Consider the following 18,063-nt stretch of genomic DNA (forward strand, 5'->3'; position numbering starts at 1 on the left):
CCAGATTCAGGAGGACGGCAGTGGCAGCCATTGGCTGGCAGGCACCCACAGGGTCTGGGATGGAGTGGAGGACAGTTCGAGGCCTTCTGGGTGGAGGTGCTTCTGCTTTGCAGCAGCAGCACCAGGGTCACGCTGGCCTCGGCGACCCTCGCTGGGTCAGGTGTCTCAGGCAGGGAATGGGAGCAGGATAGCAGTGGGGAGGCCAAGAAGGGGGGGCTGCAAACACCTGGCCAGGGCTGATCCCTTGGCTGGGGGTTAATGCCCCCACAATGGAAGCTTTAAGAAGGGAAAGAGGGAGGGAAGAACTTTGTAAAGGAGTCAGTAGAGAGCAGAGTTAAAGAAGGAAAGAGGATGTGTAAGTGAACTGTAGGAGCTATAATGAAAATCAAGTATTGTTGGGTACTGGGGACAGATTTTAAAAGTAGGAGACAGAAAAGAAAAAAGATAAATGATAGTAATTAGGCAGATATTAAATAATTAGATAGATATTAAGACTCTGGAAGTAGAGAAGAATGTGGATGAGAGAGAAAGAGGGAGGGAAGAAAAGTTTTAAAGGGGAGCCAGTAGAGCTTAAAAAGAGAATGGGAAGAAGGAAGAAATGGGGGGAGGGAGCAAAGCAGGTCCAAGGGAGGAAGTGGAGAAAAAAAATTAAAGTGGGAAGGAAGGAAAAGGGGAGGGAGGATAGGAGCAAAGATAAAGGAAAGAAGGAATTAGGGTAGGGAGGGAGGGTAGGAGAAATATGGGAAGAAGGATGATGGAACAGAAGTAGGAATTAAGGAGGAACGAAGTTTATAAATGATGAGTCAGTAGGAAAAAGTGTTACATAAAGGAGAAAAAAAAATTGTGTGACAGGGAGAAGCCAATAAGGAAGTCAAATACAATTGTGTGTGAAGAGGATAAGATTAAAAAAAAAAAATGTAATAGAGGTGACCAGGCTGGCAGGGGATGGCAGTTAGGGGGAACAGGCAGGCAGGCAGGCAGGCAGGCAGGCAGAGTGGTTAGGGCTGGCAGGTAGGTGTGCAGTTAGGAGCCAGAGGTCCCAGTTTGAGAGAGAAATGTCCAACTGCCAGTTTAGGCCCGATCCTGAGTCAGTAGGAAAAAGTTTTAAAGAAGAGAGAAAAATTGTATGACAGAGAGAAGCCAATAAGGAAATCAAATACAATTGTGTGTGAAAAGAATAGAGCCTAAACCAGCAGTTGGACATCCCTCTCGCAATCTGGGACCACTAGCTAACCGCTCATCTGCCTGCTTGCCTGAATGCCCTAACCACTCTGCCTGCTGGCCTGATAGCCCATAACCACCTCTGCCTTGGCCCCTGCCACCATGGCTTTGTTCAGAAGGAAGGCAGGATGACCAGAAGATATCCAGTTGACCTGCTCTAATTAGCATATTACCCTTTTATTAGTATAGATTAGAGGCCCAATGCATGAAGATTCATGCAAGAATGGACCTTTCTTCCCCTAGTTGCCAGCACCATCTTCACTCCTTCCCACCTTCCCATGCTGACCAGAGGCCTAGAGCTGCTGGGGGATTAGAACACTAGCATCGTTGCCATGGTGATGATGCAAGCATCCTGTGCAACCGGAAAAGTTGTAGCTTTTGCATATGTGCATCCGGGCAATCCAAAGGGGTTGCCCGGATGCACATATGCAAATTAACCCACCATCTTTGTTAGGTTAATTTACATACTCATTCCTGACTGGCTGGTGGATGTCGCGAAGGTATAGTCAATTTGCATCTTTCTCTTTTATTAGTGTAGATGGTACCTATTCTTTGACTTACTATTCCATTTCCAGGAATCTGAACATAGAAATATACATGTATACTCAGATGTTCAATGGGACATCAACTCTAACTGAATACTGCACAATTGTTTTTAAAAACAAGGTGAATTTACATATACTAATTAACCTAGGGAAAAACCTCCAAGACACAACACTAAGGAAGCAGGTTAAATAATGTCGTATGTTAAAAAATATGTAAAACGAATATCATAACCACATGGCATGTGTTTACCTTTGGGGAAGGCTGGAGGAGGACTTCAGACTTTACCCTGTATTATTTTATTCTTTTACAAAGTGAAAATATTCATGAGTTGCTTGGGTAGTTTTTAAAGACTGAAAATGAAACAAGAAGTTGTGGTGTTTGCTTTTTAAGAGTCACTAAATTTGAAAAGGAAACATTCTTCAAAGTCCAGGATAGCAATAAGAAGAAAAGAAAGGTTTAGTAAAAATGTAAACACACACACATAGATGCAAGAATTGCTATATCTGATAAAAGAGGGACTGTGGAGAGAAAACCACAAATTTAACAATTACTCATCTCCCAAGAATAAACATGGGTCTAAGGCATCTCTAAGTCTCAACTACTCTGTACAAAAACACTTATCTTTGCTCCACTAGACTAGGCATCTGTGACTTGTGCGCATCTGTGACTTCATACTATGCTGACCAAGGTTTCACCTGCTGCATGAACCACACAATTATGGCCCCCAAAATCGTTTGATTTTTAGAAACTTAAATAATTCCTGTCATCCCCAAGTCCCCAACAAAATTGATGCAGAACTGGTATGACCAAATGCCACACCAGCTTATGGTTAAGAAGGCTCGACCCCCTCTCAAAAGGGAAGAGAACTTTGTGGATGGCCTCAGAGCAGAGCTCCAGAAATGAGAAGCAGTTATCCCACCCACACATAGCTGAGGGGTTTTCCTGTGACTTACCTTGAAAGCTACAACTTTTCCGGATATGGTACAAGCAGATCTGTTCACTCTCCTCTTGGTTAGTAGTTGTTGAGGACACAGAACCCGAACTGTCTCTTCTTTCTACAAACACCACAAAGATGTATCAGCTACTGGATTTAATTCCAATAGCAAATACTTGTTAATGAACTATTAGGACTGGGTACCAATACCAAGAAAAAAAGCAATAAATGGAAAGTCTACCTTTCAAAATAAAACCTCAATTAATTTTAGGTTAATTCTAATAAATTTAATATAAAAACGATATGTAAGTGATTTCAAAGTTTACCTTTACTACCGTGTTTCCCCGAAAATAAGACATCCTCCAAAAATAAGACCTAGCACAACTTTGGGAGAAAAAATTAATATAAGACACTGTCTTATTTTGGGGAAAACAGGGTAGTGGTGCTACAATGAGCCTTTACCTAATAGTTATATTTAATACTCCCCACCTACCACCATATAAGCAAGCATATGGCAAACCCTCTCTACTTAATATCACCTGTAATACTACTATTCCTCTTCATTTTCTTTTCATGTGCTCCTCAGACATACATAGGCTCCACCTCAAAACCTACACTTGTGGGACCCTGGAGGTAACCTCCCTCTGTCCCCAAGGGACAGGTATCCTTCCCTCCCTTACTAACAAGGCCATAATCCAACTGAACTCTTCAAGATCTATTTAAAGCAAAACCTTGTCTACTTCGAGGCTTTCTACTATTAAAAGAAATTAACCAAAATTAAACAAAGAAAATGTGAAGGGAAAACACATATTGCAAGGATAATTGTTAAATATATAAAAAATCAGGTAAGATTAGTTTTGTCTGCTGGTAGTCCTGACACCTGATATTTTAAGAAGGGTCTATTAAAAATCCTAGATATCACCGAAACAGGTTTGGCTCAGTGGTAGAGCGTCGGTCTGCGAACCGAGGGGTCCCAGTTCGATTCCGGTCAAGGACATGTACGTGGTTGCGGGCACATCCCCAGTAGGGGGTGTGCAGGAGGCAGCTGGTCGATGTTTCTCTCTCGTCGACGTTTCTGGCACTCTATCTCTCTCCCTTCCTCTCTGTAAAAAAATCAATAAAATATATTTTAAAATCCTAGATATCATTGTAGCTAATAAGTGGATTTGACTGTGCATCCCTGGTGGAGCTGTGTCTCATAGTCACCAAGACATAACCAGGCCCAGGACAGTAACTATCACTACATGGCAAGCACTAAACTTTGTTGAATAAAACAATGGATAACCAGAATGGCCAACCAACAGCCAGTAATGCAAGGGACACCAATGAATGTATCATGACCTCTGTGAGGCACCACATTTTTAATTTCCCACACAACAGGTATTGAAGAAATGCTTATTACTTAAATAATACCTGCTCAGAATTTCCTCATGTTCCTCTCACTAAGTCTGACATTATTTCTCTTACTATTTTTTTAATCCACACCTGAGAATATTTTCTCCATTGACTTTTAGAGAAAGTGAAAGGGGGGGGAGGGGGGAAGAGAGAAAGAGAAACATCAATGTGAGACAGATACATGGCTTAGTTACCTCCTGCACACACCCCAACCAGAGATAGGAATCAAACCTACACTGAGGTACATGCCTTTGATTGGGACTTGAACCCAAGACCTTTGGGTCCACGGGCTGGTGCTCTAACCACTGAGCAACCAGCCAGGGCCTGACATTCTTTAAAAAAAAAAAAAAAAAATGCTTATCTTAACATGTTCATTCATTCAACAAATGTCTGAGTGCCTACTGTGGGCACTGTCCAGGCACTGGAGATGAGCAGTGAACAAAATAAATTTACAATGTCTAAAAAAATTCCATTTATTCATCTCAAGAAGAGACCAACATTACTCTATGCTTTGTTCACTTGTTTTTAAACAATCAAAACAGAATGCAATGCAAAGGATGCCCCTAGAGCTGTGCAGGTCTCCAGGAGACAGAAGCAATTTCCCATCTCAGTGCAAGTAAGGCCCAGCAGGAATTCATTCATTGTCAACACATATTTTGTTGTATGAATTTTTGTACAATGTCTTGCTTATTCATGCCCATGATTTCAACTCATCTTTACAGCCCCCACCAGCTAGCATTTTACTAAAAGAAGCACCGACTTATCCAAAGTCACACATTCCATTTAATGGCCAGCTGGAACCCAGGAGCCCCAGCCGAGGGCCTTACCAGAAGTCGCCTTTGGGACAGGGGCAGAGCTCTTATTCTTGATGTCATGAGCATTTCTATAAATGGAAGGCATCCTCCTCACCAAATCTGAGCTCATGCCCAACTTCTGCAGTTTTTCCAAATTTTCAGAATTAGAGAAATCATGGGATCTCTTACAGCCTGTGCCAAACTTGCATTCGCCCTGTACAAAATACTGGCAGACATGGAGTTTGGCACACTGCTTTTTAAAGGAACACGAGCCATGGTGTCCATCTCCTTTGTTGTAGTGAAGGCAGATCTGTTGACAGAGAAGGGAAAAGACAGTAGTTTAGGAAAGCCTCACACAGTACACCATCTTCCTACTGACTAGTCCACTGCTTAGATGTGCCTCTAGAGACCTAGCAACTGTTGTGATTTCATCATCCACACAGGCCACACAAAATAAGAATCCCCTCACTCTGGATGACTTAATATATATCTTTGGCTAAAACAGAAACTTTGTGGATGGCAGACTTCTTAAAAGAACCCCCTCTACTGGGAAAAGCCAAAGAACTTCAAACTGATCAAAGCTATTCCTTCACAGGAGACATTTTAATGTAAGTTGCATAACAATTCCTAACAACCCTTACATTCTACCTACACCCTTCCCCCACATTCAGCAACTCTCCCCAATTCATGCCCCAGCTTCACCCAATTCTTTTTTCCGCAACTCAGGTTCAAAGAAGTTCTTAGGGTTTAAAACATCTTAGAGAAGACCAAATGCAGTCCTTTTTTTTCCTCAAGGGAGCATGCAGTCTCAGAGAAGTAAATTCACTTCCCCTAGGTCACACAGCAATCTGGCACACACAGTGGTGTTGAACTGGGTTATTGGCAAAGCTGGGACTTAAATCAATTAATCCTTCTCTACACTCAAATTCCTGGGGATGAAAACAAGGCCAGAGACCACTAAGGGTTCAAACACGTAATTCACAGGTATTACACTGAGCATGATTTAGGAAGGACCCAAAGGAAAAGGCCAGAAAAAGCTGAACCCTAACATTGATTCTGTCACTTACAAGCTGCCTGACCTTAGGCAAGCCACTCACAAGCTCTGAAGATTTCGTTTTTCACTTCCTTAAAATGGGAATAATCCCATGTACATTGCTGGGCTATTGTGAGGATTAAAAGTGAAATACAAGGAGTGGCTAATACAATGACTGGAACACAGTGGGTATTCGATTCATGGTGATGGCCCCAACTAGTCATTGGATGAGGAGTCTAGCCTGAGAATAAATATCCTGACAGAAATGCCACCCTGGGCCTCAGCTCCCATTTACTGGCACTGTGTTATAAAGCAACCTGTACACCCAAGTACACAGAGGCTGCATACTCCAGACTGGTCATCTTCTGATTCATTTTTCACACTAATAACAAGAGGATCTCTCCAAAACGTGAAAACCCACTCTGCAAACACAAACCTCCCCCCCCCCCACACACACACACACACACACTCCTTCCCTATGCCTACCCATTTCTTTGTCTCCCCTCTCTAGCCCTAAATCCAGGTCCTACTGACTACATGCTATCTCCTGTCTATGCCAAGTTCACTCCTTTCTGTGTCTCCCGTCCCAAAACTTCATCCTTCAATCATCCTTCAGCTCCCAGAGCAGGCACCATCTATCCCAGGACATATTCCCCAGCACCCAAAACTGTGCTCCTAATACAGAGCACTGACTCTATTAGAGCATTTAAAAAAGCACCTTACAATTATTCACTGACTTGTCTAATTGACCCAGTAAACGTCCCTCTTGGAAGAGTAGAAGAGGGTCTTTTATCTCCATATTGCCCGTGTCTGACTCATAGAGAATATTCAATAAAGATTAGCTGAATTAAATCAATATTAATTTTCAAAAGAAAAAAGTTTGTAACTGTTATGTGGCAGTCACTGTGCTATGTAGCACCTTTCTCAAATGAATTATTTTAACTGAATCATATGGAAGCATTTTCATTAAAATATGCCAATCTAATCTCTGTTGCCACATTGTAGGCACAGTGTCAGAACATCCCTTATAACCTGGCTGGCCACAGAAAGGCACTGCTCAGATGTGCCGCAGAGCAGTTAACTCTTGGCCCAGCTGCTGCCCTCGGGAGCCACTACCTTCTTCACAGAGGCCACACTCCTGCGGGATGCTCCCAGCCAACAACAGAGCATGCCATCCTGGGGAGACATCAGCCACTCCAACAGTGAAGACTTTAGATCAGAACTGCCTGTTGATCAGGTAAATTTCTTAGAAATGGGTTATGGTCAGGATATCTTTCTGCCCAGTCTCCTTCCTTCCCTCTCTGCTGCCACAGATGTCAGACCTGCATCATTGCCTGAAGGCTCACCCCAACTTCTTCTAATCCCCCCAAAATCTCTCACACTTATAATCCCATCTTTGTGTCTGCTTCTAGGAAGACCCAAAGTCTTATGTAACCACTGCAATGAGCTTTGAAACAAGTGGGTACCGGAAATGCAAGATCAACTAAAGTCAAAATCCTGGGTACAACTAAATTAGTAAATAGCACTTCTGCCTGTCAGCAGCCCTAGAAAGCTTTTCTACAGAATCAACGAGGTCCAGTGGTACTTGCATTGTTCCAGGTCCTGCTAGCAGGAAGGAGCTGACTGGAATCTGTCATCTCCTCAGCTGTGTAAATAATGTCTTGCTGCAGCCACTGCCAAACAGGCTCCCCCAACCTCACAGAAGCCCTAGAAAAATGGTACCAGCCCAACTTATACAGAAGGAAAAGCTTCAAGGGGCAAGTTCAGTCCCCAAGGTCACAGATCTGGGAATTCAAACTAGATCTCCTCCAGGCAGATCCCAATGATCATAATGGGGGCCTAGGCTTCTCTTCTGCCATAATATTTCCTATCTTCCAACCTTCTGGCCTCTTCCCAATTTCTTGCTCACATACCCACACTCTCCCAGCACTCACCTCTGGTAAAAGCCAAGGGTCATTCTGAAACAAGAGCTGGCAGAGTTCACTTTCGCTGAGATGATCAACGCCATGAGTTTTTAGCACACTCAGATTATGCTGGGTTGTGAAGGAGTGACTGTTTCTACAGTTCTTCCTGCAAAGGAGCAGAGCTAGTGTCACAATTGAATTGTGTCTCCACAAAATTCTTATGTTGAAGCCCTAATTGCCAGTACATTAAAAGTGACTGCATTTGGAGACAGTCTTTAAAAAGGGGTGATTAAGTTAAAATGGGGTCACTGGAGGGGGACCAATCCAATCTGACTGGTATCCTTACAAGAAGGGATTAGAGGATACAGATTCACACAAAGGGAAGATGGTGTGAGAATATAGGGAGAAGATGGTCATCTACAAGCCAAGGAGAAAAGCCTCAGAAGAAAATAACCATTGACCTCTAACTTCTCGCCTCCATAATTGTAAGAAAATAAACTTATGGTTTAAGCTGTGTTAACTTGTGGCCCAAGCAAACTAATACAATTATCAATCTTTAAGATAATTACCAATTATCAATTTTTAAGATAATTGTACAAGATTAGTTCCTTACATTGTTTAGAAGCACTGGAGAATAAAACAGCATTTCTATGCAACGATAAAACAAAAAGCTTATTTACAAAGGAAGAAATGGTAACTTGTAAATTGTGGAATCCAGAACAGTGCCTCTCAGCAGGTATCTAATGAGGACGACAAGGCCATTCCCAAAGAAGAGTCATAGCATACCAGTCACTGGACATTTAAAAAATGGCTGAATAAATAAGTATAGCTGCCTTATGGTTATAAGTGCTTACACTCCCTTAAGGCCCAGCCCTTTCTCTTCCTCCGCCCCCACTCCATTTTTGGATCAACAGCCTTTGATAAACACTCATTGTGAACCAGGCACTGGCACCATGCCTCCCCAATGACCCAAAGACTTCAACTGACTGCCCTGATCAACGTGACTGAAAAGAATCAGGCAAATACCATTTGCTTGACTCAGATACTGACATCCCTTATGCATCATGCTTATTACAAGCATCTCAAAAAACAAAAAAAAAACAAAAAAAAAAAAACCCTTGATCAACTCCTCCAAACCTGCACTTCCCACAGGTTCTGCCATCTCAGTAAAAGACCATTTCTCTCTCCTTTGGAGTCATCCTGATTCCATTCCTCTCATCTAGTGGAGGTGAAAGACATAGAGATGACTTTAAAATGGAGTGGAAAGTACAAGGTCAGGTGTGCTCAGAATATATCAGTGTGGAGAGGAGGGGCAACTGATCCTGATGGAAATGGGGAAGCAAACTAGAGAGAGACTGAGCCAAATTCTTAGGGTTGAGGAGGATCCAGGCAAGAAAAGATTCTAGGCAGAGGGGCTAATAATAGTGATGCCAGAGCCAAATCTATCTAATCATTATAATGATGATGGCTGCTAAAACGTTTTGAGCATTTACAATAAACCAGGGATCATCCAAACATTTTCTTTGTTAATTCGTTTAGTCTTCAAAAATTCTATGAAGTAGATATTATTTTTTAAATTTGTCTTTAAAAGGTATTACAGATGTCTCCTATTTTCCCCATTGACTCCCTCCACCCTGTTCCCACACATCCCCAGGCAAGATAGGTGGTATTATTATCCCCATTTTGCAGATGATGGAACTGAGGCTCAGATATAAATAACCTGCCCAAGTCCACTCAGCTAGCAGGGAGAGGAGGCATGGTTGGAACAAGGTAGGCTTGTCTTCAGGGCTGTGCACTTGACCACAATGCTCACTATCCCCCTAAGCATGGAAGGAAGTCAGTTCCTTCCCAGCTGTCACCAATGAAAAGCAACAGTGAGAATCTATTTCTGAAACAGCTGACCTGAGGTTCAGGAATACCGGTAAAGATGCAGGAAAATACATAGGAAATCAACCGGACACATACACTCTCCCTATGTGACCCTGAAACAGAGAAGGAAGGGGCAAGAAACTTTTGTGTAAACCTCAAGGAAAAGGGAAAGGTGAAGAATAAAGAAGATGTGGAAATCTAATGAACAAAATAATCTAACAAACAAAACAGAAGCACATACACATAAAACAAATAGCCGTAAGAGGGGTTTTGGAGGGCTGGGTGAAAAAAGGTGAAGGAATTACACAAAAATAAGAATAATAATACCATGGCCCATATGGCTCAGTTGGTTGAGCATTGTCCCATGCACCAAAAGGTCCCCAGTTTGGTTCCAGTTTGATTCCAGTTTAGGGTGCATGCCCATGTTTTCAGTTTGATCTCTGGTCAGGGTGTGTACATGTGGCAACCAATTAATGGTTCTCTCACATCAATGTTTCTTCTCTCTCCAAAATCAATGAAAACTTATTTAATAATAACAACAACAATATACCATAGACACAAACAACAGTATGGTGATTGCCAGAAAGGGGGTGGGGGAAGGTGGAAGAGGGGAAAGAGAATTTACTTTGGGTAGTGAGCACATGAAGTAGCATGCAACTGTACACTTCAAACCTGCATGGTTTTATTAACCAATGTCACCAAGTAAATTCAACTTAAAATAAAAAGAAAACTCAGAATCATCTAGGCCAGTAAACACCAGATGTCCAAATTTCCAAGACAAGTAAAATTTGACCCCAAATTTTGGGAAGCAGCCTAAGAATAGAGCTGCCATCTTCATCTTACCAAATGGACGTTAGCGTTAACAAGATTCACTAATTATCCCCATTTACTGTGTCTGCCTTCTTCTTCAGCTGCTGCTCCTCACTGTCCCCTGAGATGCTTCTTCTCCACAAGTCCCTGAGGGACCAATTTCCTCATGGTTCCACCCTCAGATTCTCTTCTTGGATCTGACCCACTCCTGGAGCCATGGCCTATACCACCCAACAACTCCCAAACTAGCCAATCAGGGCCCTGGCCATCTTCTCAAGCTTCTGACCCCTGGACAGGTTTCAAACAAAAATCCTCTCCTGCTCTCTCAGCCAACAAGAAATGAAAGTAAGAGTCATCTCTCTGTCAACAAACTGACAGAAAACTGTCATCACCTCTCTCATACTGTCACTACACTCTCACCATCTCCCCAAATTTTTCACACATACACTCGGTCTTCTTAAGTCCTTACCTGGACCTTGCAATATTCTATTCCAGATATTTCTGGACAGCTGCTTCCCAGAAACTACATTCCCAGCCCCATCTAGTGGGACCATGAGACATCTTGTGGTCCAGAGGATGTAGGTGGAAGATTGTCTACCACTTCCAGAACCGGTCCATAAAAACCTCTCTCCACCCCTCTACTGTGCATTTTCTCCATCTACTTTCTGGAATCTGATACCCAGAAAGCCTTAAGAGCTGAGGAGAGTCTAGATCAGCCAGCCTGGGTTCCAGAATGGCTGCATAGATCAGGGGCCCTACTTCACACTGGCTATTGAGCCTGATATGAGCCAGAAGTAATGTCTACTGTGTTAAACCAGAAAAAGAAAAAGGAAAAGGAAAAAAGAAAAACAAAAACAAAAAGAGGAAGGAAGGAAAGAAGGAAGGAACTAATTATTTCTGATAAATGAACTGATTTCCATTCATCAGATTGGAATTCAGGTCCCCATCAGATTCTCCTGTAAATTCAGGTCCCCATCAGATTCTCCTGTAAATCAGCATCCACACAGAGATACATTTCCTAAAGGCAGACCTGATGGCTGCTCTCTCCTGCCATCTCACAGGCTTCTATCAAACTCTTAGCCCAAACCTAGTCCGTCCACCTCACAGAGCACCTGCTGCATGCAGCGTGGGAAACGGCCAGCCAGGGCCATGACAGGGCCCCCCGCCCACCCTCCTCAGCCTCGGGTTTCCGTTCTTCTGGGGCAGGGGTGAGAAAAGAAACGGGACAAAGTGATGAAGAGGAAGGCGGCGGCTCGAAAAGGAAAGTGATCTGTGAGGTAAGATCAGGAAGCGGGACCCAGACCAGGAAAAGCGTTCGCATTCCACGCAGGGCAAAGGCCACCAGGTGGGCAGAGGCGGGGAGGGTTCCAGAAACCAAAGGGCGCCCGGGCCGGGGCGGGGCAGAGGGGGGCAGGGCTGAGGGCGGCAGGCCAGTTCCCCAGGGGCCTCCGGGGTGTGAGGAGCTGGCATTTTATCCCAAACGAAGGCCACAGAATCCTCTCCCGGTGGGTCAGCCGGAGGGAACGGGCACTGAGAGGTGCCTTCCGCTGGGGCTGAGGGAGCCGCCGGCTTGAGGCCCTCAAGGCTCGGAGGCAGGGCGTCGTGGGGAGCGAGTCTCGGCCTGTTTTCTTCAGAGGAGCCCGCCCCTCCCCCCGCGTCACGCCCCCACCTTCCCCGCCCCCCATTTTCCCCTCCCCCTTCTTCCCCGTCCCCTACGCCCCCGCCGTGCGGCCACACCCAGGCTGTCTCAGCCTCTAAATCACTCTTCCGCAGTCAGGAGCCTCAGGACGTGGCTCCGAATCCCGCCCACACACAGTGCCAGGCATTCAGTAGGTGCTCAATAAATGCTCCCTGAGGAGAATTGGGGGGAACGGCCACCAAACCACCTCCCCAAACTTGAGAAAGGGCTCGAGGCCGGCGACCGTACGGGACGCGGCCCTCGCCCCCCTCACCCTTCACCCGGACTCCCTCACCCCTACCCCGGCCCTCCCGCCGCCCCCGCCCCCAGCCCCGGCCGCGCCGCCGCCTCACCCGGTTTTGAGGAACTTGCAGGCGCCCAGGACCATGAACTTGCACAGGTGCAGCTCCCCGCACAGCCCGGCGCAGGTGGGCTTGAGGCCCTGGTGGCCGCGGCACAGGCGCAGCGCGGACACGGCCAGCACCACCCGCTCGGGGCCGGCGGCCGCGCCGCCCGCGTCCTCCCGCGTCACCACCGCGAAGCGGCCGGACTCCCGCAGCAGCCGCTCCAGCGCGTCCGCCCCGACGCCGCCGCCGTCCCGCAAGCGGCGCCGCAGCTCCCGCAGCTCCAGGGCGCCGCCGGCCGCGCACAGCGCCTGGGTCACCTCGGCGAGCACGGCAGCCTGGGCCATGGCCGCGGCGGCGGGGGCGCAGTGCCCGTCGGGCCGCCAGCTTGCGGGGCGGGTCCCGCGGGGAGGAGACGCTGGCGGGAAGCGAAAGCGAAAGCTGCCCCGGTTCGGGGAAAAGCAGAACCGAGGCGGCCTCGCCACGCCCCCGGGCCCGCCGCCGCTGAGCGGGGCTCGGCGCCTTCCCTCCGCGCCCCCGGCGGGGGCGGCCGGCCTGCCGGACCAGGAGATCATCCTCGCCGTCGGGGCCGGCGCTCTGGTGGCGCCCGCACAGCTCGCGGCCCCTCAGGGCAGCTCTCCGGGCGCGGGGAGAGGGAGCGCCTCTCGGGGCCCTTCCCCTCGAGGACGGAGGGCGACGCCGCACGCGCGCTCTCCCCCGGGGCCCGGCGTGTGAGCGAGAGAGGGTCCTACTGAGCAGACTGCGCCCGCGCGCCGTCAGGTGGGACGCGACGCCCCCTGGGAGGTTGCGTGAGGCCGGGGCGCCCCCTGGAGGCTGCGGCGGCCCCTGAGAAGCCGGCGTAACCGCGTGAGCCGCCCAGACGGCTTCCGTGGACGGCCCCACGCACAACTAGCACCCAGAGCAGCTTCAGTGTTGCTTTCCCCTCCGTTTTGGCAGCGACATCCTCATGTTAAGCATAAAAGGACACGTTATTTTAAAAAGCCATGACGCGGCTCCACGTCCTCTCTGAATAAAGAGTGGACACGTAGCGAGAGGCACAGGGACACGTCGCGGGTGGAAATGTGACCTGTGAGAGCCTTCGAGGGAAGTCGGGGAGGAGCTGCTTACCTGTCCCACGTGTCTGACCTTTGACCCGGCAATCCTTCCTCAGGGAACATTCTAGAACTAAAAGAAACAGCACCCAAGTTATATGTGCCGAGATGTTCAGCGGGGTGGGGGGCGTGGGTACAGGGTGGATCGTTTGCACGCAAAGCCTTGTGTTAGGTCTCCGGCTGCTGCCCGAGAACGGCAGCCATGAGTGTTTGGGGAGGAAGAACGCTGTGGGATCAGCGGGGAGATAGGCCGTCTGTGCGGGGCGGGCAGGCAGTTTTCAGTGAAGCTGTGGCGGCTGAGGGAGGCGAGCGCGGCTGTTTGCATCCACGTGGGTCACCGGGAGCAGGCAGGAGGGACCAGTAAAGTGGAAGATGAGGGGTGGGAAGATCGTGGGGGGATTATAGTATCATATTGCCTTGAACAAAACATTCTATTTATAGCCAAAACCGGTTTGGCTCAGTGGATAGAGCGTTGGCCTCCAAACTGGAGGGTCCCGGGTTCGATTCTGGTCAAGGGCATGTGCCTTGGCTGCCGGGGGTGTGCAGGAGGCAGCTGATAGATATTTCTCTCTCATCGATGTTTCTAGCTCTCTATCCTTCTCTCTTCCTCTCTGTAACAGAATCAATAAAAAATATTTTTTAAAAAATTCTATTTATAAATAGTACCAACAAAATATAAAAATCTGTGTATGGAAGAAGAATGGATAGTAACACAGACAAATGGCAATGCATTCATTAGGAGATGGGATGAGGAGCAGTTTTTCTTTGGATTTTCTTTTTTTTTTTTTAATTTGTGGGGGAAATTTTTTTCTTAAAAATTTTAATTTATTTTTAAATTGTGGTTTAATATTGTACAATAAAAATAACATTTTTTTAAAGGAAGGGTGATGTCAGTGGAAATGCTGGAGTAAGGATCTCATAAAGTTTGTCCTTCCTCAATGATAGATTCTCACTTCCTCCAGTTGATGGACAGACATAAACTCCACCTGCAGCCAGACATTCCTGAGCTCTGAACCACCAATCAGCACCTGCCAAATACCTTAAGCCCCTGATCCTTAAGTCGCTAGATCCCTAATCATAGGCCTTACATGAAACCACCAATCAGCATGTGCTGAGTGCCCTAAGCCCCGTCCCCACTCTTTCCTCCCTTTAAAGGTGCTTGTACTCCTACCCTCGCTCTCTTCCGCTCCTCTCTCTGGAAGCAGTCAGCAGTGGTACTCTTCTCTTCAATAAAACCTGTGTCCTGGCATCCCGGTCTCCACCCTTCTCTATTTCATCTTTCATAATGGTGCCAAAATCCGGGTTAATAATGCAGATTTTGTAATCAAAACATGATAATTTCAAGAGAAACATCAAAAGTGCTTTATTCAAAGTAATATCCATCGTTAGCCACACATTTCCTCCATCTTTCAGGTAATTTGTGGATACCATTCTAATAGAACTTTTATTGTTTTGAGACAAACCATTCAGAGACCCAATTTTCCACTGCTTCATCCATTTTGAAGTGCTGCTCAGAAAGCACGTATACTATTGACCAGAACAAGTGGTAATCTGAAGGAGCAAGGTCTGGTGAATACAGCGGGTGGGTTAATACTTCCCAGGCAAGATCTTTTAACATGTCTTTAACTGGTTTTGAAGTGTGTGGTGGTAAGTCATCATGAAGCAAAATTACTTTGCCGTGTCTTCTGGAACATTCTGGTAATTTTACCATCAAAGAATGGTTCAAAATGATGATTTGTTGTTGGTAGTGATCAGTATTAACAATTTAACCTGGTTTTAGAAGCTCTTAATACACCACACCTTCCTGATCCCACCAAATGCAGAGCATTGTCTCCTTTCTAAAGCGATTTGGCCTTGCAGCCGATGTTATGGTTCACCTGGATCAATCCATGATTTTGTGCATTTGGGATTCTCAAAATAAATCCATTTTTCATCACCAGTCACAATTCAATGCAAAAAAGACTTTCTTTCATGCCATTGAAGCAATATTTTACTGATGACTTTTTGGTTTTCCATTTATCTTTTGTTCAGTTGATGTGGCACCCATTTTCCTTCCTTTAAAAATATTTCCCATTGCTTGTAAACAATTGGAAATTGTCTGCTGAGCAACTTTTAATCTTTTTGCAAGTTGTTTTTGAGTTTCACACGCATCTTCATCCAATAATGCTTATAATTGTTGATCTTCAAACTTTTTCAGTTGACCTGGACATTCGTTGTCTTTCACATTGAAATCATCACTTTTAAAGCATTTAAACCAGCGTTCACAAGTATCTTGAGATGGAGCATGTTCACCATAAGCTTCCCGAAGTATACGATAACTTTCAGCAGTACTTTTTTTTCAAAATAATGAATTAAAACTTCCTGCAAATGCTTTTTTTTTGGCACAAAATTAGACATTTTTAACCATAAAGATATCTATGATATTAACACCTTCAATAAATTTGACATACAGGATCTCTGTACCTGTTGCACCATGAAGTTTTGAAGCTTTCTGTCAATACAACAATAGAGCATACATATCAAATCACATATATATCAACATATGTGTAACTCCATTTATTTTCAAAATCTGAATTATTAACTGGTATACCTGGTAAACAAGTATTCTTTTTGTTGTCTATTTAGTGTATGTTTTTTACATTTTGGTGCTTTTTTGTTGGTTATTTCACTGTTTAAAATGATCCCCAAGCATTGTGCTGAATGGCTGGTAGTATTTCTAATAGTAAGGAGGGTCTGCTGTGCCCTGTGAGGAAAATCCCTAGGTTAGGTAAGCTTTGCTCAGGCATGGGCTATAATGATGTGGGAGAGGAGCAGAAGAGAGTGAGAGTTGGGGTACAAGCACCTTTAAGGGGAGGAAAGAGAGGGGACACATGGTACCCGAAGAGCCGAAATAAGAGCACAGTGTCATCTCGCTATGTGTGTGTCCTTGAATGACCATGAAAGTACCATATAGTGATTTGGGCTAACAAGTAAATTTTAGTGCATAGGCAAATTTTAAAATATGAAATGTGAGCTTAGGCAGGCTGGACTATAAATATTGATCAGAGTGCGTCCCTCCTCTGGGCTATTATTTCCCTGTACCACCACCTATCAGGCATTAGCTAAGGCCTGAGGGGGAGCAGGAGCAGAAAGAAAACCCTGGGACCTTCTGGCTCTCTGTACCTCTTGCACCTGGGCAAAGTGGCACCTTAGCAAAGTTTGCAGCTGGGCAAAAAGATCTAAAAGCACGTGGGCAGAGCAGTGACCACGACACACTCAGCTCAGGACACAGGAACATCACTGATGGGCAGAGCTAATCCCCAGAGAAAAGAGGAAGCCTGCACTGCTGCAGGGCTGGACACCAGGCTCGGGACAGTATGGGATCCCAGACCAGGCTTTGGTGCTGCTGCAGTGCTAGCACACTGCTTTTCCTAAAATGTCACCCCCTGTTCTGACAGAGGGGACCCTGTCCTGTTCCCATTGACCTACCCAGGGCCCAGCCAGTACTTAATATTCAATAAATATTTGAGAAAGGAATAAACACAGCAAGTGTCACCCATAATCCCGCTACCCACATGGAACTGTATGGATCCCTGTGAATCTGCTCTCGATATGGGAAGGACTAGAAGTCCTGCCCCAAGGCTTCATCTGGCCCAAGGTAAAGGATCATTTTAAGGATCATAAGGAGGCCAATGACTCTGTAAAGGGGCATATTTCTTATGCAGTGGTCACTGCTGATCTGGTCAGGGGATAATGTGGTAATAAGAAAAATGTTTCCCTTTTTTTAAACATGGATTTATAAACTTGCCCTGATCAGCATGGGTCAGTGGTTAAGAGTGGTGGCCTATGCACCAGAGGTTCACAGGTCCATTCCTGGCACATACCTTGGTTGCAGGTCTAGTTCTTGCCCCCATTTGGGGCGTGTACAGGAAGCAACCAATTAATGTCTCTCTCACATCAATGTTTCTCTCCCTTCTCTTTCTTCTCCTCCCTCCCCCCTTTCTTCCACTCTCTCTAAAAATTCAGTGGGAAAAATATCCTCACTCCTAGAGTAGGGATTTTTAAAAAATAAACATGTATTTATAAACTTGATTCACTGAGAGTTATTTCTATGAGTTGATCCAGTTATGGATTGAATGGTGCCCCCTCTCCCCCCTCGAAGTTCATATATTGGAAGTTCTAACCTCCAATAGCTCAGAATATAAACATTTTGGGGTATAGGGTCTTTTAAGAGATAATTAAATTAAAATGAGTTTATGCCTTGGCCAGTGTGGCTCGATGGTCAGAATATCAGCACAAACATAGAAGGGTCTCTGGTTTGATTTCTAACTCCGGTCTGGGCAAGTTTGGGAGGCAACCAGTCTATGTGTCTCTCACATTGATGTCTCTCTCCGTCTCCCACTCCCTCTCTCCCTTTCACCCTCTCTAAAAATCAGTGGAAAAA

The 18,063-nt window shown here is 45.7% G+C and overlaps 1 protein-coding gene across 2 annotated transcripts in view; it reads right to left on the bottom strand.

Annotated features, from left to right (window-relative positions):
- Positions 1–13,215, bottom strand: part of PARP12 (poly(ADP-ribose) polymerase family member 12) — a 45,270-nt gene extending 32,055 nt beyond the window's left edge. Inside the window, exons 1-4 of one of the 2 annotated variants that reach the window (XM_036428625.2) lie at positions 12,538–13,206; positions 7,858–7,993; positions 4,924–5,200; positions 2,721–2,822 (exon numbers count right to left, since the gene is read on the bottom strand). In XM_036428625.2, coding sequence (XP_036284518.2) covers positions 2,721–2,822; positions 4,924–5,200; positions 7,858–7,993; positions 12,538–13,103 — 1,081 coding nt within the window. In that variant the 5' untranslated portion in view covers positions 13,104–13,206. Of the gene's footprint in view, positions 1–2,720; positions 2,823–4,923; positions 5,201–7,857; positions 7,994–12,537 lie in introns of both variants that reach the window. The other variant, XM_036428636.2, reaches the window with a different exon arrangement.
- Between the last annotated feature and the right edge of the window lie 4,848 nt (positions 13,216–18,063).

Source organism: Pipistrellus kuhlii, unplaced genomic scaffold (assembly GCF_014108245.1).
Source record: "Pipistrellus kuhlii isolate mPipKuh1 unplaced genomic scaffold, mPipKuh1.p scaffold_m20_p_10, whole genome shotgun sequence".
Classification (NCBI taxonomy): Eukaryota; Metazoa; Chordata; class Mammalia; order Chiroptera; family Vespertilionidae; genus Pipistrellus; species Pipistrellus kuhlii.